This window comes from Ranitomeya imitator, chromosome 1 (assembly GCF_032444005.1).
Source record: "Ranitomeya imitator isolate aRanImi1 chromosome 1, aRanImi1.pri, whole genome shotgun sequence".
NCBI lineage: Eukaryota > Metazoa > Chordata > Amphibia > Anura > Dendrobatidae > Ranitomeya > Ranitomeya imitator.
This window is the reverse complement of record NC_091282.1, coordinates 617,829,210-617,848,890: the sequence shown is the minus strand read 5'-3', so window position 1 is coordinate 617,848,890 and position 19,681 is coordinate 617,829,210. Positions and strand designations below refer to the sequence as shown.

General features: G+C 45.6%; 1 protein-coding gene across 2 annotated transcripts in view; it reads left to right on the top strand.

Annotated features, from left to right (window-relative positions):
* PALS1 (protein associated with LIN7 1, MAGUK p55 family member) overlaps positions 1–19,681 on the top strand; it is a 65,512-nt gene that overhangs the window by 35,523 nt on the left and 10,308 nt on the right. For both annotated transcript variants that reach the window (XM_069726691.1, XM_069726696.1), the window contains exons 3-11: positions 792–1,000; positions 1,309–1,386; positions 2,306–2,452; positions 2,567–2,728; positions 3,626–3,703; positions 4,680–4,863; positions 4,964–5,035; positions 7,573–7,644; positions 18,075–18,242. In XM_069726691.1, the coding sequence (XP_069582792.1) occupies positions 792–1,000; positions 1,309–1,386; positions 2,306–2,452; positions 2,567–2,728; positions 3,626–3,703; positions 4,680–4,863; positions 4,964–5,035; positions 7,573–7,644; positions 18,075–18,242 (1,170 nt within the window). The remainder of the gene's footprint in view (positions 1–791; positions 1,001–1,308; positions 1,387–2,305; positions 2,453–2,566; positions 2,729–3,625; positions 3,704–4,679; positions 4,864–4,963; positions 5,036–7,572; positions 7,645–18,074; positions 18,243–19,681) is intronic.

Sequence of the window (19,681 nt, the reverse complement as noted above, 5' to 3'; positions counted from 1 at the left end):
TAGATGGGAACCTACTCTATTAAATTAGCCTCTAGGGCCAAGGCCTATAGATGGTAAAGTGGAGGGAAATTCTGGGAGTACTACAAGGAACAAAACTGACAGCATGAAGCAAGTGTGATCAGGCACAAGCTGCTCTGACTGCAGTATTTTATTGCAAGTGCGCAAAGGTAGTTGTTACCAGGAAAGCGTCTAACACATCCCTGGCAGAGCTGATATAAGACCTCTATGACCCAGTAGCTGTGCTATGGTGGCAGAGATCCGCCGATCAGGTGATCACCAGGTCCTCCAGACGCATCGGCGGTGCCAGTATGTCCTTACATTGCTCTCAGTGTAGTCGGGGATCTACAGGCCGGACGCAGGAGCCTGTAAATGTTACATTTCCATAACTCCGCAGTGTGTAGGCCGCTCTGCCTGTGTGTGGCCACACGTGTAGACAGTCGCATCACCATTGGCAGCGATGTGGAATAGCATCTAATTATTGCCCACACAACAGGGCTCCCGTTTATTGTACACAGCTGCCTTTTATTCCTGCCACTCAAAGACGCATTGTGCGTGTACTGTTTGTCGGCTTTCTGGAGTCGCGCGGCCCCCTCCTTGACATCACCTCCTTCAGACCGCGCCGCTGACCAGCTCATCTATGTGAGTGCTGCTCACAGCTGTAGGGAGGGTCCGCAGTGCTGTCTCAGCTCACTGTTCGGGGCACGAGATTCTGGCTGCTCAGTGAGCGGAACCTGCCCTTGTCATATTTGTTTTGTTGAGTTACTAAAAGGTGTAGTCTCTGTTTTTTTCAGAATTGGAAGATTTGTTGAGCTCGCTGAAGGAGATCCAGCACACTCTGGTGGACTGTCAGAGCCAGGAGGACCTCAGCTTACTCCTTCATTTAGCGCAGAATGTCGACTTCCAAAACGCGATCAAAATCCACAATGCTGTCGCCGTGCACATGAACAAAGCCAGCCCCCCATATCCACTGTCCCCCAATGTGCAGGAGCTGAGCCAAGAGGTAGGTGTCCTGCGTGCCGTCTGCTTGTAGCCCCAAACTCTGTCTACAGGGCCGGGGGACTCCTCCCCAAACCATGGTTTCCTTGCACATATATCTGCACACACGTTACCGGCGGTCATGTATACATACATGTACGGTCTATAAGGAGCTGTACACTCCCGATCCCACATGCAATGCCCACGCATATGGTGTATTGGCCCATCCCTGGCTCATTGGCCACTCATGGGGGCATTTTAGTGCTTAAGCCTCTCGCTGTCCGGTTACACAATGTATTGCTCATTTCTTTCTTTGCCTATCTCCGTGGTTAGGTGCAGCACGTCTTAAAAGCGAGTTATCACAAAGAAAGCCAAGAGCTTGCTGATCTACTAAACACACCGCACCTTCAGGTAAAAGCATCGGGCTCCTGCTGAGACATTGAGAGATGGAATGTTATTATTTACTTCTTAATAATACTTGCTTTTTTGCTTTTATTATTTTATTATTATTGGCTTTTATCAACTGTATTATTTTTTGTTAATTTGTATTATAATTTACTTTAATTTTTATTATTTGATATAATACAAATGAGTCTTAAAGGCTATTCCCATCTCGTTCACTAATGGCCATTATTGAGGTACATTTTTATATGTGGAGAGGATAAGTAGCTGGGATTATATGCAGATTTTGTCATCTCTGTCCTCCGAGTGGCTGAGATTGGAATATACCTTTTTAACAAAAGTTATCAAGTTTGCACAACCGCGTTTCATGGAAGGGTCTGCGCCACCGGTGAGAGGGACACTTGTGTGTCATTGCCACGTGGTCCGTGCTCCTCTCATTGTATCCAGGCTCTAGGACTCCTCTGATAGGGACCACCTTACCTCCCGACTGTGATAAAAGCCTGCACTTTGGGTGTATTGTGGCACTTCCTTTCAATCATTGCTGAGTGTATCCGGTTAGAGAGGTTGTACTAGATTTGGAAGTTATCCTCTTATCCATAGGATAGGGGATAACTTCCCAATCATTGAGACCCCCGCCAATCCTGAGATCGAGGCACTGAAGAGGCCCTTCCGAATGGAACGAGGCCTCCGCTCTGATCATTCCCAATGGGACCGTGGTGGATATTTGAGTGCTGCGCTTGGCTGGTAGTTGGACTCCCATTAAGTGGGAATGGTGTGTAGATGCGCATCCTAGGCTTCCGCCCCAGCGCCCTGATCTCAAACCAGCGGGAGTCTCAGCTCTGAATAGTGAATAACGTCCAATTATGGTACAAGGCTGACTTGTAAGTAGGCAAGCTGCTGTTTCACTGATGCTTTTCCTTGGGCACAGGCTCTCCTTTTGGCCCATGACAAGGTGGCGGAGCAGGAAATGATGCCAGAATCTGTTTCTGAAGATCGCTTTTATGAGAACATCGCCCAGTATGGTGATGAAATGGTTAAGATTGTTAGAATCGAGAAGGCGAGAGATATCCCACTGGTGAGTACAGTGCGAGTCAGCGGACTGGCTAGTAACGTAGCCTTTGATGTTCAGGTATTTAATGTGACAGCTGGTTTTATAGCTGCCTTTCTTTTTATCCTTTACGTGTATCAGGGCGCCACGGTGAGAAATGAACTGGACTCTGTTATAATCAGTCGCATCGTGAAGGGCGGCGCAGCAGAGAAGAGCGGCCTGCTGCACGAAGGAGACGAGATCCTGGAAATTAATGGCATTGAGATTCGGGGGAAAGACGTCAATGATGTCTTTGAGCTGCTGGTGAGCGAGAACATGATGTTGGGTTCCAGTAGGGCTGTATAACCTTTCATTTTTAGATGAAAGTTTTTGTATGCTACGATAAGCACAAAACCAACTACAAGAACCCCGATCTTGAGGCTGATCTTGCTAAGGGGGAAATCAGAATCTGTGGTTGATACAGAGAAAATGTAGAATTTATTGCACTTTGGAACGCTATCTGGTCTAAATCCCTACACATACTGACACTGTAAGAGTTCAGAAGTCACGGTGTCAGTGTGTGGCAAAAGCCAAGAGATTACTGTTGCAGAAGGCGATAGTTCGCAGTGTCAGTTTGCCCAAAGAGCCAAGAGCTCAGAGTGTCAGTCTGGGGTAGGAGCCAAGTTATCACAGTGTTGGTATATGTCATGAACCGCGAGCTCCCGGTGCGCGAGTGTGTGGCAGGCGCCGTGAGCTCCCTGTGCGCGAGTGTGTGGCAGGCGCCGCGAGCTCCCTGTGCGCGAGTGTGTGGCAGGCGCCGCGAGCTCCCTGTGCGCGAGTGTGTGGCAGGCGCCGCGAGCTCCCTGTGCGCGAGTGTGTGGCAGGCGCCACGAGCTCCCTGTGCGCGAGTGTGTGGCAGGCGCCGCGAGCTCCCTGTGCGCATGTAGCGGATGCTTGCGGCACACAGGGTCACGAAGCAGCGGGTGTCCGGCGCTGACCGGAGAGTCAGATGAGAACGTACACTATGTGTAGTGTCTACCCGTTGCTTTGTGTTCCTGTGAGCAGTCAGTAGGTGCTACACACACAGGAGAGGGCTGAGGGTGCACCTGCACACACTGATGCTGCTCTGTTAATCCACCAGCTCCCCACCATCGGGATTATGAGGAATACACCCTCCTGCATTTTTACCTTCCTGATTAATTGTAATATTCTCTTTCCTAGGCTGAAATGCATGGGACACTCTCTTTTGTGCTTATACCCAGCCAGCAGGTCAGACCGCCTACAGCTCGGGAGACCGTGGTATGTCATGGACAAGTAATCGCAATATTGCTCCATCTGTGTCTTCTCATTATGTGTGTTCATATGCATGCGGATACTGTCAGGTGACTGTGCTCTCGGACATATTGCACCTAGGAATAGGCAGTATTTTTAAAAAAAAATGTAACACCAGATCACTAATCTATGCTATAATGTGATCCGCGTGGGGGTCTGATTTCTGAGATCTTTGATGGAGGTCTTTTTTCTTGTGCTCTAGGCCACCCACTGTGCATCCATTCAGGTCACTAGGGATGAGCTGCAGTGTGTTGGTGTTTTTATAGCTGTGGCTTTTCTGACCTCCCATTCTACATCCATAGACGCTGATATGGAGTCGGCCCCTCTGCTATTATCACTGCCCCCCCAGTTCAGGGAAGACTTTCTACAAGATTTTGGTGTCTGTGGGAATTTGTGAGGTCAAACACTGATATGGGGGGCGGGAACACAGTCTCCATTCTTCGATGGGACTGAGGTCCGGGCTCTAGGTGGCCGGTCATGTTTTTCCATCAAATTCCCCAACGGTGCCCTTATGGACCTTGTGCTCAGGGCACCGTCCTTGGGAATAGATCAGGGCTTTCCCCCCCAAAGCTGAAAGCTACCGTTGTCCACAATGTCTTGTGCTGATGTGCTAAGATGTCCCTCACTGATCTGACCCCTGATTCTGAGGATCAGGTGGACCCAGCAGACCTGCGGTTACACCACAGACTGGTGACCCTGAGCCGTTAGTCAGCAGCATCTGGCGTGCTGTGTGACGGACTCTTCGCAGGTTGTTCCTGTGACCGTCTCCATTACTCTTCCCCCTGACGTAGCTCATTGATATTCTTAGCTCCTAGTGAGACGGACTTCTTCTCTTCCTTCCCGTTCACATTTCAGCCCCTTGAGGAGACATTGATATTTCATAACCTGTCTCCAGTCGCAATTGTGTTATCTGCAGGAATTATTTTTTCACTTTCATCCCCAGGTCCACGTAAAGGCACACTTCGACTATGACCCTACAGACGACCCCTATGTCCCATGTCGAGAGCTGGGCCTTTCCTTCCAGAAGGGGGACATTCTCCACATCATCAGCCAAGATGACCCGAATTGGTGGCAGGCGTATCGAGATGGGGATGAAGATAACCAGCCTCTTGCGGGACTTGTACCAGGTATTGTCTCCATCTTTAGTGTCTTGGTTAGCGGAAAACACATTTGTTATTTTACTTTTTATTCAGAATTTTCTTATTTTTTTTCCGGCATCCTCTACAGGAAAAAGTTTTCAGCAGCAACGCGAGGCAATGAAGCAGACTATAGAAGAAGATAAAGAGCCTGAAAAGTCAGGTAGGTGTTCAGACATCTGAGATGGACTTCCAGGGGTAACTTCTAGATCGGTGGGACCACCACTATGCTATGGTACTTTCATCCCACCCTATGAACACTTGCAAACGCAACGCCATTTGTTCCCTATAGAACGGCTGGAGAAGTCAGAGTACACTCCAATTGTGAGAATCGTTGGTGGGGATCCCAGTGGATAAACACCCACCGCCTGTAGACGTTATCGCCTACCCTGTATATCGATGATTACTTCTTCCTGTGGAATACCCCTTGCAAGACTTATTCCATGATACTTACTGTGCTAGCTTATACAATGGCTTAATGATCTCTGGGACCCTGAGATCAAAAGGGGTGTTCAGGACCACCTGCAGCAGCATAGTCCGGTGATGTTTCTCCCTTCTCTCATCTCTACCCCAAAAGTGTTTTTGTTTGGCCTTATTTGTCAAGTTCGATATCTTTATGACATGTTATCTGCTCCATAACGGCAGAGATTGGAGCCAGCTCTGGTCGCTGCTGCGTAACCATAAAGATGCAGTTGTCCATCTGTGACACTTAGTCACTGTGTACTGTAATATTAAAGTATACAATGCACACAATAAAATGATCACTGGTTCAAGACTAAAAAAAATATGTAAAAGTTAAACAGATTAAAAAAAAAAAAACCTTATGAAGGTTTAACCTTGATGATATATAGGTACATCATATGTCATGTACCCCTCTTTGGTGTGGGCTCTGGCGCTGTACCCACATTTTTTCCTGCACATGACTGATCTGATCAGCTGACATGTGCCCCTAACAGCCATGGGTATAATCGAGATCCACCCATTTTAAATGCTGTTGTCAGTCTCTTAACAGCGGCATTTATCATGATCGTGGCGGAAACGCGTCACTAACCATGCCCATCTGCACCACTGTCACTTGATCGCGAGTGCCGAGGGGTTGGCATGACAAGCTGGGATCTGCAGGAAACCCCCTGTGGTTGTCATGGTAATATCCTGTGAACACAGGCCCTTGGCAGACATCCATCGCAGATGATGATTTCTACTACACAGAGCAGGGATGATTCCCTATGTGTAGCACAGGAGATTATTGAAGCAAGTAAAAAGTGGAAAAAAGTTTTAAAAAATATTTAAAGAATGTAAAAGTTCAAATCACCCCCCTTTTGCCACGTTCAATATAAAGAATAAATGAATGCATGTTTTGGTATCGCTGCGTTCAGAAACACTTGATCTGTCAAAGTATAAAGTAAATTAATCCGATCGGTAAACGACGTAACGAGAAAATTAAAATTCCAGAAATACTTTTTTTTGGCTACCGCAACATTGCAATAACAGGTGATCAAAACATCGTATCTACCCCAAAGTGAAGTCAATAAAAGGGTCAGCTCGGCGTCCAAAAAAATAAGCCTTCACCGAGCCCCAGATCCTGAATAATAGATACTCTATAGGTCTCGGAATATGGCGCCCTTTTTTTTTTTTTTTAACTAACTTTGGATTTTTTTCCAACTACTTTAAAAAAAAGAACCTAGACATGTTTCGTATCTGCAAACTTGTACTGACCTTGGGGAATCGTAATGGCAGGTCAAGTTTTAGTATTTAGTGAGCACTGTAAAAAACAAAATTGTGGCATTTTTATTTTTATTTGCAATTTCACAGCACTTGGAATTTTTCTCCCGTTTTCCAGTACCCTGTATGGTAAATTCAGCGGTGTCCTTAAAAAATACAACTTGTCCCACAAAAAACAAGCCCTCACAAGGCCATATGTATGGAAAAATAAAAACTCATGGCTCTGGGAAGAAGGGGAGCAAAAAACAAAAACTGAAAATACCAAGGTCGCGAAGAGGTTATATAACCTTTTTTCAATATCCAAACAGAATAAAAACCATATGTGGTATAAGCGTGTTGCTCTAAGCATGTTCGTAGAATTCTGATTAAAATATATTAGCCCAGTAATAAGAAAACAAGTTTGAAACTCCAGAATTGTTTATTTTTATATAAAGCAACACGCGTTCCCTAGACGTCCATATGTTGCCAGCACTGTATATAGAATGGTGTCATTGAAAACTACAACTGGTGCCACTAACAACGAGCCCCCAACTGTGATCGCAGAAATAGAAAAAAAAGTTATGGAAGGGAAAAAAAAAGAAAACATTGTCAGGTCCTGGAAGGTGTAATCGGAGGGGAAACAGCATTTTTTGGGAAATCGGACTTGAATCTAAGCTGGTTCCTGAACCATTGATGTGTGGAGGAACTCACATGTTTGCCTCTGACTTATTATTTTATGTCGGCTTTTGTTACTTATTCCCTTCTCGTAAATCATTGAGACTTGTTTTCAGAGTCCGCCATTTCTCTCCTGCAGGGGATTGTGTGGATTACGCTAATAATTATATAGCTATGCTGTAAAATTTCTTATGTCCCGAGAAGTAGAAGTTGTCATGGGGCAAAGTCCATGTAAAATCCTGAGAAAAAAGCAGCCGAGATTCAGCAACTCAGCACCTTCATGGTTTTTCAACATATTTCTAATGTTCGTCTCTTCCTTTACAGGGAAATTATGGTGTGCGAAGAAAAACAAGAAAAAGAGGAAAAAAATCCTATATAATGCAAATAAGAATGATGGTACGTACTGGGCGATTACACGAGAAGCATTCGCATCAATCTAACATGCAGCTGTGAATCCTACAATGTATTTTTGTTGGCCAGTGTTCTTGACAGGTTATCTGCTTCTCGGGACTGGAGGCAGCTCTGATTACTGCTGGTAACAATTTGTTGTGCAATTTCTCCTCAGTGCGCCAATACTTCATATGTGGGGGAAAACTACTGTTTGGGTGCATGGCAGGGATTGGAAAGGAAGAAACAGTTTGACTTTTTGAACACAAAATTGTCCGGAATTGAGAGCTGACACCATGTCACGTTTGTTGAGCCCTTGATGTTCCTAAAAAGTTGAAACAATCCAATTTTAGATAAGACATGACTCCGGTAACTTGTCTAGGTGTGTGTTGAGCATCTTGAAGCCCCAGGTGCTTCACAGAAGTTTATAATGTGGAGCCGTGAAAATAAAAAATCACTTTTTTCACAAAAATGATCTTTTAGGCCCTAATTTTTTATTTTCACAAGGGTAGCATGAGAAAATGGACTCCAAAATTTGTTGTCATATTTCTCCTTAGTATGCCGATACCCCACATATGGGGAAAAAAACGCTGTTTGTGCACACAGGGAGTCTCGGAAGGAAAGGAGTAACTGTTTAAAGTGCACACTTGATGAAATGGTTTGCGCACACCCCCCTTCCCACAAGGAGTTTATCTAGATGTGTGTTGAGCACCTTGAACCCTCAGGTGCTGCACAGAAATGTATAACGTTGAACTGTGAAAAAAAAAATCACATTTTTTTTTCTATAAAAAATGTGCTTTAGCCCCAATTTTTTTAATTTTCACAAGGGTAACAGGAGAAGATGGCCCCAAAAATTGTTGTGCCGTTTCCCTGGAGTATGCCGGTACCCCACATGTGGTAGAAAACTACTATTTGAACACACAGCAGGGTTTGAAAGGGAAGGAGTGACAGTTTCAAGTGCAGACTTTAATGGAATGGTCTGCAGGCGTCATGTTGCGTTTGGAGAGCCCCTAATGCACGCTTTGGAGTGTATCAGTTCTCCATTATTGCCAAAGCTCTGACTATGCCCATATGCAACACAATGCCCCAAAATGTCATCATTTCTGCTGCATTTACAGGGGTCTGTCTGGAATCTGATAATGTGAGATTTTAGGTGAAAAATTGATGGGCAGACATGTTTGTCTGGGCTACTATAAGATTTATTATTTCTTTGCTGAAAAAGAATTAGAAAAAGTCAATTTCAATGAGGAGGAGGAGGAATAAAGTAATGTGGGATCTTCCTCACTGGCTGAATCCCATGTCGGAGGCAAGGAAAACGTCTGCCTCCTCTGGTGAATAGCGTTGTGACGAATAGGCCATTTTTTTTATTCTTCAAAACACTGCTTTTACACATGTGTTGTGTGGGCTTGTGTAAAGCTAGTTTCACACTGGCGTTTAGCCTGACTGTGGAGGGATGCAGACTTCCTCCGTGAAGCTCTGCCCACTGCCGTGCCTCTTCATTCCTGCACCCCCGACGGTGCGGACTCTGCACGAAATGGCAACTCGTTGCGATCGGCGCAGGTCGTCGCACCATCAAAACGGCGCATGCGGAGGCATCCGTATACAGTGGCATGGCCTGCGTACCCAATGTTAAAGATAGGGTGCGCATGCAGCCGTAGGCGGAGCTGAATGAAGAGTCCGCATCCCTCCGCAGCCAGGCTAAACACTAGTGTGAAACTAGCCTAAGAGGTACAATTTATTATAAAAAGTAAAGAGGAAAAGTTTAAAAGAAATACATAGAAGAAAAAAAAAATCATATGTAAAAAAAAAAGTGATGTTCACTACAATAATGCCCTACCTATAAAGTTACTTTGCACTAATTATTCTTTTTTTGCTAAACAAAAATGAACGTTGCTAAAACTGCAACGTAAGCTCCCCTAATGCAGTAGCTAAAAATTTACCCAACGCAAACAATTCTATTTTTTTTTGCAAAAGAAAAATATTACCTGCACTAACACTGTGACATCCGCTACTCTAATATGCTGTCTCGCTACCTAAAAGGCTACTCTGTACTAAGTACTATTTCTCCTTTCCCCATGACAGCACCACGGAGAGAGGGGATCCGCCCTTCAAGGACAGGAAACCTACAGATCAAAAAGGCGGTACCTCTCCCTTGCATCAGTTGGTTTCCTGTCCTTGACTGGGAACCTTCAGTATGGCGTACCTGAAGAAAAGACTGAAGAGATGGTGTCCATTCTACAGACTGCTGGCCAGACTGCTAAAGGCAGCGGGGATTCCCCTGCCACGGCTGGTGCGGTGTATTGAAGCTGCCATCTCAGGTTCCAGTCCGCGCATGTGTGGGATGCGCCGGAGTCACCCCCTCATGACATGGCCTGCGGGTCACATACCCGGAGGAACTTCCGGTATGGAAACCGGAAGAGGCACAGGGGACATGCCGGGCTGCTTTCATTCAAAAGGGAGCGTGGTGAGACCCTCCCTGCAGCATAGGTGGTCCCCTGTAGGAATGGAGGCGCAGGACAGTGAACAGCACAAGCAGCCAAGAAGACAGAGGAAGGAGTTGCGACAGCATGATTCTTCAAGCCATGCGGAGTGGGCGTTCCAGCAGCCATTCTACCCAACAGTGCAGGAGTTCCAGTGCAGTGGATAAGTCTCCAGCCTCCAAAGGCCTATCAGCGGATCCTATTCCTCCTTCTAAGCTGGTGGCTGCGTCTGATTGGCGAGTGATCTTAGTTAAAGTTCACTTTGTAATTGGGGTCCCCCTTTATCTTTCATTTATTCAGGGAGTAAAAAGCTTGGCTAAAACCAAGCACAGGAGCTGCCCAAATGTGTAATGAGGATTTACCTGTTACCTGGGAAAAAAAATTCTGCCCTTCATGCATAGAGCAGGTGCTATGTGAGGAGACCTCAAGTTTCGCCTCCGAATTAAAATTAGTAATCAGGACGGAGGTTAAAAGCACTGTTAAATCCCTTTCAAAGTGGTAGTATAAAAAAGCAAAAGACTAGCAGGTGTCCCGAATCTGAGACCAATAGTTCCGAGGAGAAAGACTCGGGTTCATTGGACGCTTCTTCATCCTCAGAGGAAGAGATGGTGGGGCGCCATTGTTTCCCATTAGAAAAAATAGAGGGCCTGGTCAAGGCAGTGAGAACCACTATGGGAGTGATGGACCCTTGCCCAGAAAAGACTGTACAGGACGTGATGTTTGTGGGACTGGGACAAAAGAAATATAGGTCATTTCCCCTAAATGAAAATGTACAGTCCCTAATTAAAAAGGAGTGGAATAGACCTGATCGAAAAAACTCCTCTGTACGTCCCTCAAAAGGAAATATCCGTTTGAGAATTTGGCATCAACATCCTGGGTAAAGCCCCGAAATTAGATGTTGTGGTCGTGAAGGCTCCCAAAAAATTTGCACTTCCCTTCGAGAACATGGAAGTTTTGAAAGACCTGCTAGACAAAACGGGAGATTCCTTCCTTAAGGGTGCATGAGAAGCATCAGGGGGCAGCATAAGACCTGCTATAGCAGCAACCTGCACATCTAGGTCCCTTAATGATATGGCTAGACCAATTAGAAAAACAGCTCCCAGGTAGGGTATCTAGAGATGGGTACTAGAGTCCATTCCCTTAAAGTGGGGGGCTACAGCCTTCTTGACTGATTCATCAGCCAACTCAGTTCGACTGGTAGAGCTCTCTGGCTTAAATGCCGGCCTGGAAACCTATAAATGAAATCAAAATTATGTTCTATCCCCTATGAAGGTAATATTCTCTTTGGGGCAACGCTAAATGACATCCTTGAAAAAGCTGGGGGATAACAAAAGTCCTTTTTGAGTAATATGAAAATTAGCTCTTCTTAGAAAAAGAGTACTTGAATGCTATAGTGCCACCTGTTAGAAGTAGCGATCCCACAAGTGACAAATCAACCCTTTAACGAGTTTTGCAATATGACTTAGAATAAGAGCCAAATCAGTATCTCAATTCGCAGACACGGTGTTCCGGGCTGTTGGCCCTCGTCAGTGCGAAGCATGAGAACTGATTTGGCTAGGTGAGAGGTTCTGGACTGAGGTCTAAGGGGTAAGGTTTCTCCTTGCAGGGAGTGACATACCAGCTCTTGCTTGTCAAGGTAAGGAGGCTTATTCGCGGTGCAATGCTCCTCTGGGAAATTTAATATGCAAATTGCCTCTTCAGAGAAAAAGAGGACTTGAACTCTATAGCGCCACCTGCTGGAAGAAACGATCCTAAACTCAGTCAACCCTTTATTGAGTCTTGCAATATGACTTCGGATAAGAGCCAAATCGGTATCTCAATTCGTAGACACGGTGTTTTTCGGGCTGTTGGCCCTCGTCAGTGCGAAGCATGAGAACTGATATGGCTTGGTGAGTTGACTGATATCTAAGGGGTAAGGTTTCTCCTTGTGTAAACAGTTTTTCCCAGGAGGAGGCCATCGAGAGAGCAAAATAGATGGGGAAAGGGTGAAAAAAGAAATGTAGAGGTTTTCTCATTAAAGGTTCCACTGAAGATAGGAAGCCCTCCCAGTGATTGTCTTTCTTAGGTGGGGGGCAGATTAACCCTCTTCCTCTTTTCCATTCCGACCTGGGAAAATATGTCCAGCAGTCCCTGGATACTAAGGCTAATCAAGTGAGGCCTAAGGATAGACTTTCTCTCAATTTCAGTCCCAAACTTCGTGGTTACTCCTCTACGGTCCTCTCCAGAGGAACAATGGGCCTTGGAACACGGTGTTGGATCTAGCGGACAAAGCTGTCCATGAAGAGGTCCCCCCTTGGGAAAGGACAGAGTATTCTACTCTCCATTGTTTCTGGTGAACAAACCAGTTGGATCCTTCCGGACAATTATAAACTTGAAAAAAGTATATAAGGACTCAGACTTTCAAGATGAAGTCAATAAAATCGGCCATCAAAATATTTTTTTCTGATTGCTTTATGACAGTCCTGGACCTGGGGCAAGACTCTCAGAAGTTCCTCAGGGTAGTGGTCTCCATGGAGGGGAGAAATAACTTTTTTGATACAAGGTCCCTACCCTTTGGCTTGGTGGTGGCCCCTCCGAGTATTTACCAAGCTGATGGCGGAAGCAATGGCGCACCTGAGGGAACAGGACATCTAGATCGTCCCTTATCTGGACGACTTCCTAGTGATAGGGAACTCTGTCCAACATTGCAGAGCGCATCTCGAGAGAGTAATGACCTCTTTAGTAAACCAAGGTTGGGTCTTAAATTAAAAAAAATCTAAAATAGAACCAAAAAGGGTAGAGGAGTTCTTGGGGCTTACACTAGACTCCTAGAAGCAAGAGTGTCGCCTTCCGGAGGAAAAAGGGAAAAGATTGTGGGTCAGGCATCGAGGGCATCACAATACCTGTCCATAACTTTGAAAAAGGCTATGTCCCTGTTGGGATCCGTTACCTTCTTCTGTTTGCCAGCAGTTCAGTGGTCCAAAATACACACCAGGGAGCTTCAGTGGGGCATCTTAAAAATAAATACATAAAATTTAGTCCCCCCTAAAAGGTCACTAAGAAGGACACATGACTCTGTCTTCAAAAACTATTTGTTCACTGGGTTCATGGGAAAAAATGGGCAATCTGATCAAAGGGGTTCCTTGGGTAACCACAGTGTCTTGAATAGTCACCAAAGATGCAAACCCCACGGAGTGGAGGCTCATCGGGATAAGAGTTACTCAGGGAGTCTAGACGGGTCAGCAGAAACCTGTCTCCTCGAACCAGAAAGAACTATTAGCAGTCAGTCACACCCTGATAGAATTGTTAGATGCCCTTCAGAGGGCATGTATGGGTATTTTCAGACAACCAGGTAGTGGTAGACAATCTGAACCATCAAGGTGGAACAAGGTCACGGCCCTTGATGGACATAACAGCCTAGATTTTGCGGATGGTGGAAAGCTGTTTCCTTTCTCTGACTGTACTCCACATATGGAGGGGGGTAGAAAACTACAAGGCAGACTTTTTGAGCCGCACTCAGTTGAAACAGGGTGAATGGGTGATAAAAAAGTACATTTTCAACCAAATTGTAGAGATGTGGGGTCTCTTGGTCGTAGATCTCTTTGCCAACATTGACAACAGAAAGGTAGACTCCTTTTGCCCTATAGATCCCAGGGGGAACCCTTGGACTCTTGATGCCTTCATGATTCTGTGGAATCAGAACCTGGCCTATGCCTTTTCCCCAGTCATCCCCATTCCAGCGGTCCTAAGAAAAATCAGGGAAGGCAGGGCAAGAATAATTCTCATAGCCCCTTTCTGGCCAAAAGGAACTTGGACATCATCCTCAGCCAGGAGAACCATCACGAACCCTTGGGTACGACCGGTAGTTCTAGATCTTTTCTCCCAGGGATCGGTATGTCATCTGCAGTCAGCGAATTTACACTTAGCAGCATGGAATTCGAAAGATGGGTTTCCAGTTACAGCCATCCTGGAATTTTTACAAAAGGGATTAGAGCAGGGCCTTGCTACTAGGTTCAGGAGGCCACATTGGGAGCCCAGTATAATCATGATGTAGTGGGCAAACATTGGGTAGCAAGATTCATTAGAGCCTCTGCAAGATCTAGGCCCATTACCAGCCAGAAGATACTACGATAGGATTTAAATTTGGTCTTACCAGCTCTAACGGGTCCCCCCCCCCCCTCTTGAACCCTTAAATTCCACTTTGCTAAAGATTCTATCCCTCGAAACGGTCCTTTTAGTGGCATTGACATTAGCCCACACGGTCCTTCCTTCACTCAAATTTTAGATGAGTTATTTTGAAACCTGACCCTGCTTACTTGCCCAAGGTAGCATCTCTGTTCCATAGGTCCCAAGAGGTAGTCCTTCCTTCCTTTAGCTCCAACCCAAAAAATATAAGAATTTCCATTCATTGGACATTAAAAGGTGTTTAGTTCAGTACCTAGCGTCCACCCACGGGTGTAGGAAGGATCCTTGGCAAGATGGATGGATAAGATGCATGGATGGATAAGAGATGCGATCTCATTGGCCTACTCATCTAGTGGGAATGTCGCCCCAGAGGGTTTGAGAGCTCATTCCATGAGAGCAACCTCCTGGGCGGAAAGGTCGGAGGTATCAATAGAGCAGATCTTTTGACTCTTCTTCTGATCTCACCTTTGGGAGAAGGGTTCTACAGGTGGTGGTTCCTCTCGAAGATACAATTCTCTGTAATTCTCTCTCTGGTGCTGTCATGGGGGCAGGAGAAAGACAGTTACTTACCGGTAACATGATTTTTCAGAGCCCATGACTGCGTCCTTATATTCCTTCCCATAGATTGGAAGAACAGCGCCCCAAACGGGTGTTATCCAGTAGAAAAGAACTTTATTCCAGCCATGGTACGATAGCAACGTTTCGGCCGCACATCCGGCCTTTTTCAAGCAACCCAGCTTATATTCCTTCCCGTCATGTGTGGTGAGCTCGCTTTCATTGTTGGTGTGATTTATGTATAGGCACGGAGTGAGGCTTAAAGTAATACGGTTAAAATGTTAATTTTTTGCAATAACCTGGAGGTCCTCTTTTGCTCTGTAAACCAACTGATGCAAGGGAGAGATATCTGTATGTATTATCTGTACGTTTCCTGTGAGACATCCTGTTACCGGTAAGTAACTATCTGATTTTTTTTTTTTTTTTTTTTTTTCTTCTGAAAAAAAAAAAATCTTCCGTAACTTAAACTGCGGCGCCTGCTACTGTTAACTAGCTTTAAAAAAAAAAAGGACTCTGATCAGCTGCAATACTGAACAGGGTACTACGGCCACGGGAAGAGCACAAATGTCTGAGACAGCAGCCATCTTAATGCTGCCACCACGCGATGCAACTCGGTGACAGGAATTAGTGGCGCTCTGCTAGAACGCATCTTGCACTGCGCCATATATATGGCGCATGTTGGGAAGGTGTTAAAGGGTTTTACACTCTGTGGGCGTCTGCCAGCGATGCACCGGTTCCTCCTATTACTGAAGTTTGCTGCTCTTTGGTGCTTTTGTTACTTTTACTATATTGCAATATGATTATCAGAATTGTGCATCCCTTTTCTTAGTCATCCCTGGATTAGCTGCACATTATGCACCGTTTTTTTTTTATATACATACTTTTTTTTGGCTAGCCTTCATTAGTGTGTGTTTCTTACAAATTCTGCACACACCTTTCTAAGATTTTGTATTGATTGCTCATTCTTATGGTTGATCATCAGTGTAATCCCTTAAAGGGAGATGAGCGGTGCTGCTGATCCGTCTACTTGCAGGTTCCATGCGGTAAAGGAAAACTTTCAAACATCTGTCTTCATTGCTGACCAGAAAAAATATTTTTGAAATTTTATTTTTTTAGAATACAGTTCCATTAAAAAAAAAAAATAGATGATGTAATCATACACGGTGAATCACCTGTGAAGACAGATCTTTTGAAAGTTTTCTTTTATAAGTGGTGGAGAATGCGGGCAACTAACAAAAGTATAGTATGTCCTAAATATATATAGGCAAATGATGGATTATAATAGCTGTATTCATTACGTTATCCCAAGCATGCAGTCATTAGACTAGGACACAATCTGCTCTGCAAACATGAGCCGCACTGGAGAATCTCTTTTTATTAAAGGGAAAGTGTCTGGTTGGATGTGGTTCTGTCTGGAAGTCACTGGAGAATGTCTGGATGTAGTATCTATCTGGGGATAAGAAGCTCCTGTGTGTCACTATCTGGGGATAAGAAGCTCCTGTGTGTCACTATCTGGGGATAAGAAGCTCCTGTGTGTCACTATCTGGGGATAAGAAGATCCTGTGTGTCACTATCTCTGGGGATAAGAAGCACCTGTGTGTCACTATCTCTGGGGATAAGAAGCACCTGTGTGTCACTATCTGGGGATAAGAAGCTCTTGTGTGTCACTATCTGGGGATAAGAAGCTCTTGTGTGTCACTATCTCTGGGGATAAGAAGCACCTGTGTGTCACTATCTCTGGGGATAAGAAGCACCTGTGTGTCACTATCTCTGGGGATAAGAAGCACCTGTGTGTCACTATCTCTGGGGATAAGAAGCACCTGTGTGTCACTATCTCTGGGGATAAGAAGCACCTGTGTGTCACTATCTGGGGATAAGAAGCTCTTGTGTGTCACTATCTCTGGGGATAAGAAGCACCTGTGTGTCACTATCTCTGGGGATAAGAAGCACCTGTGTGTCACTATCTCTGGGGATAAGAAGCACCTGTGTGTCACTATCTGGGGATAAGAAGCTCTTGTGTGTCACTATCTCTGGGGATAAGAAGCTCCTGTGTGTCACTATCACTGGGGATAAGGAACACCTGTGTGTTATCTGGAGATAAAAAGCACCTGTGTCACTATCTGGGGATAAGAAGCACCTGTGTCACTATCTGGAGATAAGAAGCACCTGTGTGTCACTATCTGGAGATAAGAAACACCTGTGTGTCACTATCTGGAGATAAGAAGCACCTGTGTGTCACTATCTGGGGATAAGAAGCACCTGTGTGTCACTATCTCTGGGGATAAGAAGCTCCTGTGTGTCACTATCTGGGGATAAGAAGCACCTGTGTGTCACTATCTCTGGGGATAAGAAGCTCCTGTGTGTCACTATCTCTGGGGATAAGAAGCTCCTGTGTGTCACTATCTGGGGATAAGAAGCACCTGTGTGTCACTATCTCTGGGGATAAGAAGCTCCTGTGTGTCACTATCTCTGGGGATAAGAAGCACCTGTGTGTCACTATCTGGGGATAAGAAGCACCTGTGTGTCACTATCTCTGGGGATAAGAAGCTCCTGTGTGTCACTATCTCTGGGGATAAGAAGCTCCTGTGTGTCACTATCTCTGGGGATAAGAAGCACCTGTGTGTCACTATCTGGAGATAAGAAGCACCTGTGTGTCACTATCTGGAGATAAGAAGCACCTGTGTGTCTCTATCTGGGGATAAGAAGCTCCTGTGTGTCACTATCTGGGGATAAGAAGCACCTGTGTGTCACTATCTCTGGGGATAAGAAGCTCCTGTGTGTCACTATCTCTGGGGATAAGAAGCACCTGTGTGTCACTATCTGGAGATAAGAAGCGCCTGTGTGTCACTATCTGGAGATAAGAAGCACCTGTGTGTCTCTATCTGGTGATAAGAAGCACCTGTGTGTCACTATCTGGGGATAAGAAGCACCTGTGTGTCACTATCTCTGGGGATAAGAAGCACCTGTGTGTCACTATCTCTGGGGATAAGAAGCTCCTGTGTGTCACTATCTCTGGGGATAAGAAGCACATGTGTGTCACTATCTCTGGGGATAAGAAGCACCTGTGTGTCACTATGTGGGGATAAGAAGCACCTGTGTCACTATCTGCTGCATTTATTAACCCCTTTAGGGAGCTCCTTTGCTGCTTTTATTAACCCCTTTAAGGAGCGCCTTTGCTGGTTTTATAAACCTCTTTGATGGAGCGCCTTTTTTATATGAAATTTTTTCTGCTTCCTCTAGATTACGACAATGAAGAAATCCTGACCTATGAGGAAATGTCTCTCTACCACCAACCAGCAAACCGGAAGCGGCCTATAGTTCTAATTGGGCCACAGAACTGCGGGCAGAACGAGCTGCGGCAGCGCCTGATGAACGGCGAGGCCGATAGGTTTGCTGTGGCTGTACCTCGTGAGTATTGGGCTCCCGCCAGTGAATGTTTTGAATTTGCCTTCGTCAGATTCTCGAGAGTCGGAGGCAAGGTGACCTCACATCTGACCGAGGACGTGCCGCTGGCCGGCCATGGGCTCACTGCTGTAGGTGTCAGTAAATGCACTGACGGATGGCTCGCTGATAGACCGGTTCTCCAGTTTCTGTTATGACAGATGACTGGTTCCACGCTGATACTTCCCCCTCACACATTCCCCGCCGTCAGTCCTCCCTGCAGCGGTGCGGTCATCCCTCGGAGCTGCATCCTGGTGTCTATATACAGCGGATTCATAAGTCTTTATAACTTTCTGCTTACACCACACTTGGACTATGTGAGGTTGTGCACAATCTGAGGTGTGATTGCATCCCATGACCACCATTTTAGCACCTGGATAACTGATAAATGATTGATTGGTGGTTCGACCGCTAGGCCTCCCGCTGCTCTTGGGATAGAGCCGTATTGCGCATGCTTGACCACTGCACCATTCACATCTATAGGTCTATTTGATCATTCATGACCACCCCTCCCATACACAGTGAATGAAGCTGCGGTCATGCATGCACAGTACCTCCTCATTCATACAGGGGACACAAGACCCACATTCTCCTCGTTACTGGGGGTCCCAGCAGTTGGACGCCCCCCTTTTTGTTTCTGCTTCCACTCTAGTCCATGGGCTGGGGCTGGTGTGGCAGATCAACGCTCTTCGCTTCATTAGACTCAGATATTCTTATCATTAAAGAAAAAGGGAAACCTTGATGTATCCCATTGTTTTCATCAATCTGATAGGTCATGGAAGGCTTAAAGGAAATATGTCAGCAGGTTATTGATATGTAATCTGAGAGCGGCATGGTGTAGGGACAGAGACCCTGATTCCAGCGATATTCACCTGCTAGGTTGTGTATTGCCGTTTCAATAAAATCCGTGTTTTGTCATCAGGAGGTTATCACTACAGGACTAGGTGTCTTGTGCCTCCTGGTCCAACCAGTACTGATAAGCTGCTGTCAGTGTACACTGGACACAGAGCTAATTAGCTAATCAGTAATGTGGGTGGGGCTGTGCACACAAAGCAGCCAACCAGTGGTGTAGGTGGGGTTATCCACTACTCAGCATTCAGAGTTACGGTAGGAGAAAAGTGATTGTATGAAGTGACAGCATGCAGACCAACAAGTAACACATTGCTGGAATCAGGGTCTCTACCCCTACATCATGCTGCTTTCCAATTACATTGAAAAAAAAAAACTGCTGACAGATTCCCTTTAAAGGGTTATTTCAAAACTCAAAAACTGTCCATTATCTTTAAGATGAGGGAAAACTCCTGATTACTGTAGTCTGACCCCTGGGACCACCAGCAATCCAGAGAATGAGGCTCTAATCCTGAGACCCATGCCTGCAGAACCTTATTCTGAATGGAGCAGATTTC